Source organism: Pinus tabuliformis, chromosome 6 (assembly GCF_031772625.1).
Source record: "Pinus tabuliformis cultivar Carrire ecotype Pingquan chromosome 6, CPIR1, whole genome shotgun sequence".
NCBI lineage: Eukaryota > Viridiplantae > Streptophyta > Pinopsida > Pinales > Pinaceae > Pinus > Pinus tabuliformis.
In genome coordinates, this window is record NC_142292.1 from 126,437,354 (window position 1) to 126,449,228 (window position 11,875).

An 11,875-nucleotide genomic window follows, 5' to 3' on the forward strand; every position below is an offset into this window, starting at 1 on the left:
ATGGGATCTTCATTTATGAATATTCTCGTTCCTTTTAGACTTGAGGTTTTACTAAGTATGTCGTGCTTATGATCAGTGGTGCTCACCTTTATGCGGATTAGTCTTCCTTTATTCTTGGTTAATTTCCCCAACCTTGTTGCTTCTGTGAGACACACTGTTTCAATTTGTAATCTATTATGTAGTTTTGTCTGGGCTAAGGCTAAAGTATCCTCATCTACTTCCTCTTTTAAACCGAAGATTATAAGGTTCAAGGCCCTTTTGTTACGTTCGTGGTCTAATTCTATTAATTTTTTCATTTCATCTTTAATTGATTTGATATATAACTTATCTACCACATTATTTAGGGTGAGGCGGCTATTAACTTTTTCTTCTAGTTCTTTAATCATGTTTTTCATTTTAAGACTCTCTAAAGTATCAGTACCTCCTTGCTGGGATGGTTGGTTAGTATCTTGGTTTTGTTTTTCTATAACCTGCAATCTAGTCTCCATTGCCTCCATTTTATTCTCCAATAGTTCTATTTTATTTTCTATTTGTTTTTGGATCATGTCTTCAAGAAATGAAAATTTATTTTCCAGCATGCCTTCTAACTCTTTTTGTAGCTTGGCTTCTCTTTCTTCTCTACGTTTCTCTAAAGACTCTATATACTCATAAAGGCCTTGTAGAGTAACTGTGCTAGGTATGCCCTTGGTAATCTTTGGTAATTGTGGTGAAATATTCATACTTGAAATTATATGAGCAAATATGTATTAGAAAAAAAAAAATATAAGGCATGTGTGCACCTGATATCAGCAAACCTAACTGCAGATCGCCCGTGCCCACCGCAGCTTGCAGACTGAAAAATATATGTGAAGAATATATAGAGTACGTTTTTAATTCTTTCACCGAGCCTCAGAACTCTTTCACTGAAGAATATATGAGAAGAATATATAAAGTACGTGTTTAACTCTTTCACCGAGCCTCAGAACTCTTTCACCGAAGTATATATAGAGTACGTGTTTAACTTTTTCACCGAGCCTCATAACTCTTTCACGAAGAATATATAGAGTAAGAATATATGCCAAGAATATATAGAGTATGTTTTTAACTCTTTCACCGAGCCTCAGAACTTTAAAATTTCTTTTTAATTGCTTTTGTTTTGAATATTTATTTATTTTATAATTATTAATTTTTTAGGGGCCACTAGGAATTAGCCAACTAATATTGTTTATTAAATATTTATTAGCTATTTAGAAATTTTTTTAATTGCTTTCATTTTTGAATATTTTTTTAATTTATTTTATAATTATTAATTCTAGTAATGGGATACGACCAGCGACCAGTAGGACCTTTGGTGTAGTGGACAACCTTTCCGGATTTGCTTGCTCCGCCTAGCAACTGAACTCTTAAACCTTATTATCTGATCTCTGAATTACGCCTTGCCTTGGGATAGTTGGAATAGCCAACCAATATTGTTTATTAAATATTTATTAGTTATTTAACATTTCTTTTTAATTGCTTTCATTTTTGAATATTTTTTAAATTTATTTTATAATTTTTTTTAGTCTTTCTTTTTTCCGTAAAATTGAGATTATACTATTCTACTTTTTAATTGACAAAGAAAAGACCAAATAATTTATTTATCTGTATCACATCTCAGTTTCTGTAAAAAAATATTTACAGAATTTCATTACAAATATTTAAATATTTAATGTAAATTTATATGATATTAAATTATTAAAAAAATTACCAAAAAATCCAAATGATTTATATTAATAAAAACTATGAAAGGGAGCACAATTGATGTTAAAGTAGGAGTGTAAGATATTATCAAAGATTTTTTAAGACAAACTCTCTAAATGTAACTCCATTTAAGTTTCATTTACAAAATTTATGTAAATTTATATGATATTAAATTATTAAAACTATGGTATAAAAAAATCCAAATGATTCATGTTAATAAAAACTATGAAAGGGAGCACAATTGATTTTAAAGTAAGAGTGTAAGATATTATCAAAGATTTTTTAAGACAAACTCTCTAAATGTAACTCCATTTAAGTTTCATTTACAAAATTTCATTACAAATATTTAAATATTTAATGTAAATTTATATGATATGAAATTATTAAAACTATGGTATGAAAAAATCCAAGTGATCCATGTTAATAGAAACTATGAAAGGTAGCACAATTGATTTTAAAATAAGAGTATAAGATATTATCAAAGATTTTTTAAGACAAAAACTATGTAAATGTAACTCTATTTAAGTTTCATTTACAAAATTTCATTACAAATATTTAAATATTGTGATCCATGTTAATAGAAACCATGAAAGGTAGCAAAATTGATTTTAAAATAAGAGTATAAGATATTATCAAAGATTTTTTAAGACAAAAACTATGTAAATGTAATTCCATTTAAGTTTCAGAATTTACCATATTTTTTATCTCATGGTAAGTTCTATATTGGGAAAATTAATTTTTACCTCAAAAATCAGGTAAAAAACATTGTTGACACTTTCAATTTCTCTTTTATTTATTTATTTATTTTAATTTATGTTTTTTAATTGCCTATTAATTATTCATCAGTTATTTAGAGTTTCCCATTTATTTCTTTCAACTTTTTAGTAATTCTTTTTGTTATTTTATTTCAAAGGTAACTCCATTTAAGTTTCATTTACAAAATTTCTATTTAATGTAAATTTATATGATATGAAATTATTAAAACTATGGTACGAAAAGATCCAAGTGATCCATGTTAATAGAAACCATGAAAGGTAGCACAATTGATTTTAAAATAAGAGTATAAGATATTATCAAAGATTTTTTAAGACAAAAACTATGTAAATGTAACTCCATTTAAGTTTCAGAATTTACCAGATTTTTTATCTCATGGTAAGTTCTATATTGGGAAAATTAATTTTTACCTCAAAAACCAGGTAAAAAACATTGTTGACACTTTCAATTTCTCTTTTATTTATTTATTTATTTTAATTTATGTTTTTTAATTGCCTATTAATTATTCATTAGTTATTTAGAATTTCCCATTTATTTCTTTCAACTTTTTAGTAATTCTTTTTTGTTATTTTATTTCAAAGGTCAGGGTTTTTGCCTTGGCAAGAATTATATTGCATCCAAGTCCAATTGGACCCAACCAAAGCACCATTTGTTTACCCATCAGCTAAAGCAAAGGCAATAAAGGCATGGGCATGAAAAACACCGTAGACAGGGGTTACAGTAATAGCATAGCTAGGACCTTAGCTAGCAACACATCAGCTAAAGCAAAGGCAATGAAGGCATCTAAGAAAAGCACCATAGACAGGGGTTACAGTAATAGCATAGCTAGGACCTTAGCTAGCAACACATCAGCTAAAGCAAAGGCAATGAAGGCATCTAAGAAAAGCACCATAGACAGGGGCAATGAAGGCATCTAAGAAAAGCACCATAGACAGGGGTTACAGTAATAGCATAGCTAGGACCTTAGCTAGCAATAGGAATGGTTCATCCTGCACACTATGTCTTTCATGCTCCCCCTCGTGATCATGCTCATCATGTTGGTTCACTATTGTTGTCTCCTCACTCAAGTCTCCCTAGCCTCCTCCACCTGTGAATATTTTATATGTCACTATTCTTTTTGAATTTATGCCTTACGGCGTTTCCTTTGCAACATCTGGTGCAATTGCTAGTAAAACAATTTAAATGTCAAATCTAGTCGTTTATCAAATTCTCATCTAATATAGCCATTTTTTCAATATGGTCGTTTTTTCAATGTAGCCGTTTTTTAGTCAAACCTAGCCCTTGGATGATCTGCTCTCCCTATTTAATTTGCAGCCATGATCTGGCTCTTCAACTTGTCCTGATGATGAACCACACTTGTTGGTTTGAAATGCGTCGACAAATGTACTATCATGTGATTTAGGCCGAAGAATTCTCATAATATGGAATTTCTTGAATCCAATTCCGATCGAAAATGTCAGTTTTGAAGTTGAATCATTCATTAGTTAATCTGTGATTTCAATAAATTCCTTCGAGAGTTTAGAGAAATTAGGTAGGAAAAACCCACCGGAAAAGCTTCCAAAATGTCTCACTAAAGACAACTTGATTTCTAAATCTCATCCTATATGAAAAAAGAAAGATTCTAATCTCTAAATTTTGAGATATTTTGATTTTTCATTGCTTTTTAAATTAATTTATCATAAAATCAGGTTTTATTGGGTTTTGAAAAATAAATCTATAAAAATTTTAGAATAATAATTTATATTTTTTATATTTAAATGTTTTACAATTAATTTATAATACAAAATTAAGGTCGTGGAGGCGGCGTAGTGGTAAAGTCGGCCTCGTCATGACGGACCGGTCTTGTGTTCGATCCCGAGCAAGGTCGTAGCTCGTCGTGCGAGTAGTTAGTCTAAACCGGGCCAAGCCCACTACCTTTTATGCAAGTAATTTGAAAAGTTGCATATTGAAAAACGGGAGCTCTGCAAGGCGATTAGGGTTCCTCTGAAACCCGTGATGGCGCTTCCAGACAGAGGAGCCTCCTGCAAACCCTGACCTATTCCAGGCACTGAGATCACATCGCATCAGCTCTGCGCCAGCCAGGCGCTATGGAAACACCGCAGGGGGGGGCGACAGGGCCCTCCCCAATGCAGCAGGAGAAGGACTCTGACCTCTTCTTCGGATCGATTAGCAGAGAAATACTGAACAATGAAAGCTCAACAAGGCAAGAGAACAGCAATCCGGAAGATCCGCAAGGTCAGGACAACGGACCACAGGACAAAGGGAAAAACGACAAAGAGGAGACGCCAAAAGTCACCTCAGCCACCTGCAAACCTGTAGCTGCAGAAAGGCCCAGAATCGAACTACAAGGTCACCTGGTAAATGCTAGAATAGAGTTTATGAAAGAGCATGCAATCATAGGGAAATTCATAGGCTTATGGCCAACGGAAAAAGCTCTCTATGGTTGGATAGCTGCCAAATGGAAACCAAAGGGAGATGTCCTGCTTCAACTAGGACCGAAGGGCTTCTTTACAGTCATCTTCTACTGCGTGGAAGACAAACTCAGGGTGCTAGGTACAGGCCCACATTTCTTCAATGCTGCAGGGCTGTACATGCGAGACTGGAAACCCAGATTTAACCCAGATAAAGAAGACCTAACCTGGGCACCAGTATGGATCCGACTATATGGACTCCCTGATGAATACTGGGACGAAGATTCACTCAGAAGAATTGGAAATGGTGTGGGAGAATACATCAGGACGGCTGAAGAAACCAAATCCCGCAGATTCATTTCATATGCTCGCATATGTGTCTTCATAAGGTTGAATGAAGCGCTACCAGAGTCGATAACACTCTCCCACTGGGATGAGGAATGGACCCAGCCCTTGGATTATGAGCATGTGCCCTTCCGATGTAGACGATGCCATGCTCTGGGGCACTTATTCAGGGATTGTCCTCTAAATGTCCCAGATCTGTCTCAGAACCCCTCCGCCAAGCCCAATCAAGATGGGTTCACCAAAGTAACAAGCAGAAGGCGCTCGCACCGGAAAAATGCCAGCGGGCAAAAGTCTCAGCAGAATAATCACAAAGATCAAGCATCCAAGAATAGTTTTGAGATCCTCAATAACATTCCGGAAGAACGACCCATGGAAAATCCCAGCAAAACCGATCTCCCATCCTCCTCAAGCCGCCCCCCCCCCCTCCAGCCCCCCCCCAAACTCGAAAACCCCTATCATAATACCAACCATTTTATCCAGGAATCAGGAGGATCCGATGAATACCCCCAAGAATATGGAGATAGACGGGAAACAGAAGTCCGCCCAGACTTCAGAGCCTACACAGGAAGACACCAGTGTCATAGAAATAATGGAGGAAGAAGCTGAAAATGTGGACCTTCACGGACTGGACATTAATGAACTAGAGTTGGCATGCAGGAAAAAGGCGTTTGAATCCATCGCTGAAACTGACCTAGAAAAGTTGGAGATGGTCATCTCCAAATTCTACCAACAACATCAGTTAGGGATTCAAGCGGGAAGCACCTGGGATGGTAGACTGCGTCCAAAAGATTTCAAAAAGAGAGGAAGGAAAACAGTTCTTCAAAGAACAATAGAGCTTGGAGAAGTCCTAGTGGATTCAGGCCACTATGCGAAGCTTACGAAATACTTCAGCCCCTCTCAACCCAGTTATCAATGAAGCTCATCTCTTGGAATCTTAGAGGCCTCAACGGCCCTGCAAAATATAGAATGCTCAAAAACATGATAAAGATGGAGAAACTGCACATTTGCTTCTTTCAAGAAACAAAATGCAATAGCGCTACTCTGGGTCGAATACTCTCCAAGGCCTGGCCGGGCTGCCAATCAGTGGCTGTGGATGTGACTGGAGCCTCGGGAGGACTCGCCATAGCCTGGAACACTCAAGCCATAACTCTCACTGATTTCCATGCAGCCCACCATCTCATTCAAGCGGCCTTTCACATTATAGGCACAAAGGTTCATGGGAACTTATCTAATGTTTATTTCCCACAGGATGGAGGCAGTAAAAAAATACTCCTTGACACCATCGAGGCCCTCAGCATTAACAGACAACATCCTCTCTGGATTGTGGCGGGGGATTTTAATATGATCACCAAACTAGAGGACAAAACAGGGGGTAGAACCAGATTGGAACCTGAAGTGGAACACTTCAAGGATTTCATCCTAAATGCCTCCCTTATTGATATGCCCTTTTGTAATGGAATCTACACTTGGAGCAATCACAGAAAAGGGAAGCATCAGATTGCCTCCAAGCTGGACCGATTTCTGATATCGGACAACGCAGTGCACATCGGGGGCGATTTCAATGCGGAGATTCTGGCTCACTCAGGATCGGATCACTGGCCAATAGCCCTGCAATGGCAAAGACCAGGGAGCAGCACCAGGAAGCCATTTCGATTTGAAAGATTCTGGTTAACCCACCCAGCATTCAAGGACTTCGTCAAATCTATTTGGGCCTCCTTTGTTCCTCCAGAAGGCACCAAAATGTTCAAACTCCAACAGAAATTAAGGCACCTGAAAAGCCACCTCAAACACTGGAATAAGGAGATCTTTGGGAACATCTTCGAAGCCCAACAGCAACTCAATCAGGAGCTCAAGCTACTCCACCAGACAGTCATCAATTCAGGGCATACAGAGGCTACCCTAGAAAAAGAAAAGCACATCAACAATCAACTTGAAGAAAGAAGAAAGCAAGAAGAAATTTATTGGAGACAGAAATCAAGGGTTAGATGGCTTAAAGAAGGAGAGCGCAACACCAAATTCTTCCACAATACAACAGTGCAACGAAGAATGCACAACAAGATATCATTCATCCAGAACCAGGAGGGAGGTAAAGAGGAGGAGCATGAGAAAATAGAGGAAACCCTCCTCAATCACTTCAAACAAGTCCACCAAGAACAATCAGGGGATCGGAAGGCAGCTATCGAGAAAATCACAAACAACATTCCCAGGATAATAACGGAGGAGCAAAACGATTTGCTCATGAGCCCGATTCTCAGCCAAGAGGTGGATGAAGCAATGGCGCAGCTTAAAGAAGGTAAGGCTCCTGGCCCTGATGGCTTTACCACTAATTTTTTTCATGCTTTCTGGGATATGATTAAGGTAGAGGTGTGGCAAATTGTAGAAGAATCTCGAGCCCTTCGATGGATGCTGCCCTCTCTAAACTCTACCTTCATCACTCTCATTCCCAAAGAAGAGAACTCCACTACCCCTGACAAATTCAGGCCCATAGCTCTATGCAATGTTCTCTATAAAGTCATTACCAAAGTCATAGCCAACAGACTCAAGCCCCTTCTCCCTCAGATCATCTCACCTGAGCAATCAGGCTATGTGGAAGGCAGACAAATAATGGATGGTATAATTCTCTCCCATGAGATCATTCACTCGCTCAAGCTCTCCAAAAAAGCGGGCATGTTACTCAAGCTTGACTTATCCAAGGCATTTGACAAACTCAGCTGGGCCTATATTCAGAACATGCTAAGAGCCTTTGGCTTCTGTACCACTTGGGTAAGATGGATAATGAGCCTCATCTCCTCCTCCCACTTCTCCATTCTTGTCAATGGGCTGCCTTCTAACCCCTTCAAGCCATCCAGGGGCATCAGGCAAGGGGATCCTCTATCCCCCTTCTTATTTGTGATAATGGCGGAGGGCCTAGGTCGGCACATCAAGCAAGCTAGGCAAGCCAACCATATTCGGGGAATCTCAATCCACAACTCCCCTGCCTCCTCCCACCAGCAGTTTGTGGACGACACCATGCTGTATGGCCATCCCTCTGCTCAGGAAGCCTCATGTCTGAAATCTCTGCTCAACGACTTCTCAAAAGCTTCAGGAACCCAAATCAATAACACCAAATCCCAAATTTTCTTCTTCCACACCCCTCCCTCTGTCAAACGTGCTGTCTCTCGCATTCTGGGTTTTCAAACTGCCTCTCTCCCCTCCACTTACCTGGGAGCGCCTCTCACTGCCTCCGCCATAAAGCAACCAGCTTGGAGACGACTTATTGAGAAAATGGAATTTAAACTGAACCTGTGGACACACCGCTCCCTCAATTTAGCAAGTAGAGCGGTGCTCCTTAAAGCCATCCTTCAAGCCATGCCCCTCTACTTGTTCTCCATCCTAGCCGCTCCAAAATGGGTCCTGAAAAGGCTGAGAAATTTACAGCGCAATTTTCTTTGGGGAAGTTCAGCTACCAACCATAAATGGGCGCTTGTAAAATGGGACACCACTAGCAAGCCCAAGCACAAAGGTGGAATTGGCCTCCGAGACCCTGAGCACAGCAATATCATCATGACCGCCAAAATCTGGTGGCAATGGTTAACAAATCAGGACAAACCATGGGCCAGAATTTGGATCGCCAAATACACCAACAATATGCCGCATGCAGAGCTTATTAGATTCACGCCCACAAGCACAGGTTCACTCATTTGGAATGCGGCCAAGCAGCATCACCAATTGATTCAGAAACATAGCTTCTGGGAAATAAGGAATGGTCAACATGCCAGATTCTGGTACGATGCATGGAACCAACTTCCCAAACTATCCAATGTACTACCAGCGGCCATTATTCCAGGTGGGCAAGAGCAACAGCATGCCAAAGTCCACCAATACTGGAATCCGGAAACGGGAAGAGGCTTCAGGAAATGGCTTTCTAGCAACCAAATAATCACCACCAACAGAACGCAGGAAGCAGCGGCCCTTGACACTGAATTGGCAAAAAGAAGAATTAGGCACAACAACAATGACGACATTCTCAGATGGGGCTACCTCCCCAAGGGCTCTTACTCCACCTCTGAAGCCTACAATCTTTTAGAAGATCCTCCCGTCAACCCTGATCCTCTCTGGTCTAGAATTTGGAGTTTCAAAATATGGCCCAAAATCACTCACTTTCTTTGGTTGGTGGGACACAAAAAGATTCTTACATGGGACAAATTGCAGAAACGCAACTTCCATGGGCCCTCGGTTTGCCACAACTGCTTTCAGAATGAAGAAACCTTGCAGCATCTTCTAGACTCATGTCCGCTTGCTACTCAACTATGGGAGAAGATAGAATTCAGAAGTCAAAGGCGCTGCAGAGAAATGGGAGGCGTAATAAATACCATTAGGCAATGGCCAAAAAGCCCTTACAAAAGTGGTATGCTTAACCACTTGTGGAACATAATTCCAGGTTTTCTCCTATGGAATATTTGGAAAGAACGGAATAGGCGCATATTCAAAAACTGTAGCTTGAATAAGGGGGACATATGGAACAGGATGCACGCCAACATCCAAGAAACCATGCTACTGAAGTCCTGGACCCAACAAGATCTCCCAACTGAAGACAATGAGAAAAACATCTTATCAAACTGGGGACTGCAACTGACACAAGAACCAACCACACAGCAAGCAGCAGATAGCAACGACAAGGAGAAGGAAAGCTGGGAGGCCCCACCTATTCATTCATACAAGCTCAACTTTGATGGCGCATCCAAGGGCAATCCAGGACCTGCAGGATTTGGAGGAATCATCAGAGATCACCATGGAACTCTGCAACAGATCTACTTTGGCAACCTAGGTTGGGACACCAACAATTCAGCAGAGCTGGAGGGCATGTGGCAAGGACTTCTCACTGCAAGGAGACACAATCTTCAACCATTAATAGTGGAGGGGGACTCCCAAATTCTCATAAACATGGCCATTCGAATCCAGAATGGATCGCAGGCCAGGAAAATAGCCAATAGTTGGAGACTAGAGGCCAGACTCAGCAGCATGGCGGAGGAAATTGGCAACTACAATGCCATCTCTTTTCATCACACTAAAAGAGAAGGTAATAAAGTGGCTGATCTTCTTGCCAACATAGGGGTTGACTCAGATCAGCCCTTCCTTGAGGGATACCTGAACATCATTCCAAATAATCAAAGAAAACAGGAATGTGAGAGTCTCATCCACAGGGACAATGAGACCCCGGATGCGGGTGGCGGGACGGAAGAGATGGGCACGCCACATGCCACGCATGGGCTGCCCCGTGTAAACAATACGGCCACCAGGGGAAGGCCGTCAACCTTAACATGAACCCCCCAGCTGCGTTAATGCAGTTAATGGCAAGGGTGGTAGGTTTATGGATCTGCAGAAGGCACTTAATGCGCGCCTGGTTCGAGGGCATAAGGCAGAGTTTATCAGGCGCGATGGAGTGCGCAAGGAATTATTGTCTGAAGAATTTTGGAAGAGAGGAAATTACAGAGAGCCGAGGCGGTGGCAGCTTCGTTCACCTCGACGCCTGGTTTCTCGTGGTCACTGTCACTGCCATTGCCACTCTGGTTGCTGGTCATGTAGACGGTGGCAATTGGCTCAATTGCAGGGTAAGAACTGGAATTGGTCCACCTTGCTACCAAGGGACGGGTCTCAGAGAGGAAATTGGGCACCAGAGAGAGATCTGGGAAGCAATTGGCTCTGTCTTCGACTCCAAGCTCACCTGCAAACACACAAGAGAAGATTCAGAATCACCATGGTTAAACTTCGACAACGACAGCCATGTAGGAGAGGTCCAGCAAGAGGTTCCTCCTCGCGAGCCCCAGCAGCGGATGAGCATCACCACTGCTGCTGCTGCTATTGCCATAGGAGAGCCAGAGCTACCCCACTCCCCATCAGTCAGTTCTTGGAGGTTGGGAGCGCTAATGAAGAAAAATCAGAGCTTCCCTCCTTTGGCTCAGTGGTTTTCACATTGCAAAGTTCTGAGAGCAACCCAGGGCTCAATGCCCACATCTCAGTCATGTTCACAAAAATTCTGGAAGGAAATGGGGACAAGCAAGCGGAAGGCAAAGGCAAAGAAATTGACAAAGGAGAACATGAAGCAGGGAAACAAAGCTCAGCTATGGAGCCACCAGCGTCTGAGGCTGGACCGCACGACACCTTTCCTCCAATGGGGCCAGCTCCTTCAGATATTGATGAAGAGACATGGAGAAAGATGTGGGAGGGACGACCAGAGGGTGATGGCTGGGCGTATGTTGTGGAGGACAAAAGCCTCGCTGAAGAAGCTGATGCCTATTTCGCGACCCTTCCTTCATCTTCAACTCATCTCAAGGATTAACGCAGACGCGGGTACTTCTCTCTTGCATTTTCGTTTTGCTTGCTGGCAGCTGATGCTTGCATCTTCGCCATATGTAATTATGCCTTGTCTCTGGTCTGGTCTTAATTTCAATTGGTCCACGTCGAGCGCTTCTGTCTTGCTCACTTCTGTCTGGCTGTTGAGTCAGTCCCTTTTGGCAGTTAGCCCCTGCGTGGGCAGTAATGTGTTGGGTCCTCTATCTGTGGCTCCATTGGGAGTCCGATGATTTCTAGAACTGTTCTTGCAAATTTGATCCGGTGCTGCCCCTGCGTGGGAGCTTTTAGTGTCG

General features: G+C 41.2%; 1 protein-coding gene across 1 annotated transcript; it reads left to right on the top strand.

Annotated features, from left to right (window-relative positions):
• The first annotated feature begins 6,236 nt into the window (after positions 1-6,236).
• LOC149257668 (uncharacterized) lies at positions 6,237-10,553 on the top strand. Its single transcript, XM_089382271.1, has 2 exons — positions 6,237-7,142; positions 7,323-10,553. The coding sequence occupies exons 1-2, from the start codon at positions 6,237-6,239 to the stop codon at positions 10,551-10,553; spliced, it is 4,137 nt and encodes a 1,378-aa protein (XP_089238397.1).
• The last annotated feature ends 1,322 nt before the right edge of the window (positions 10,554-11,875 follow it).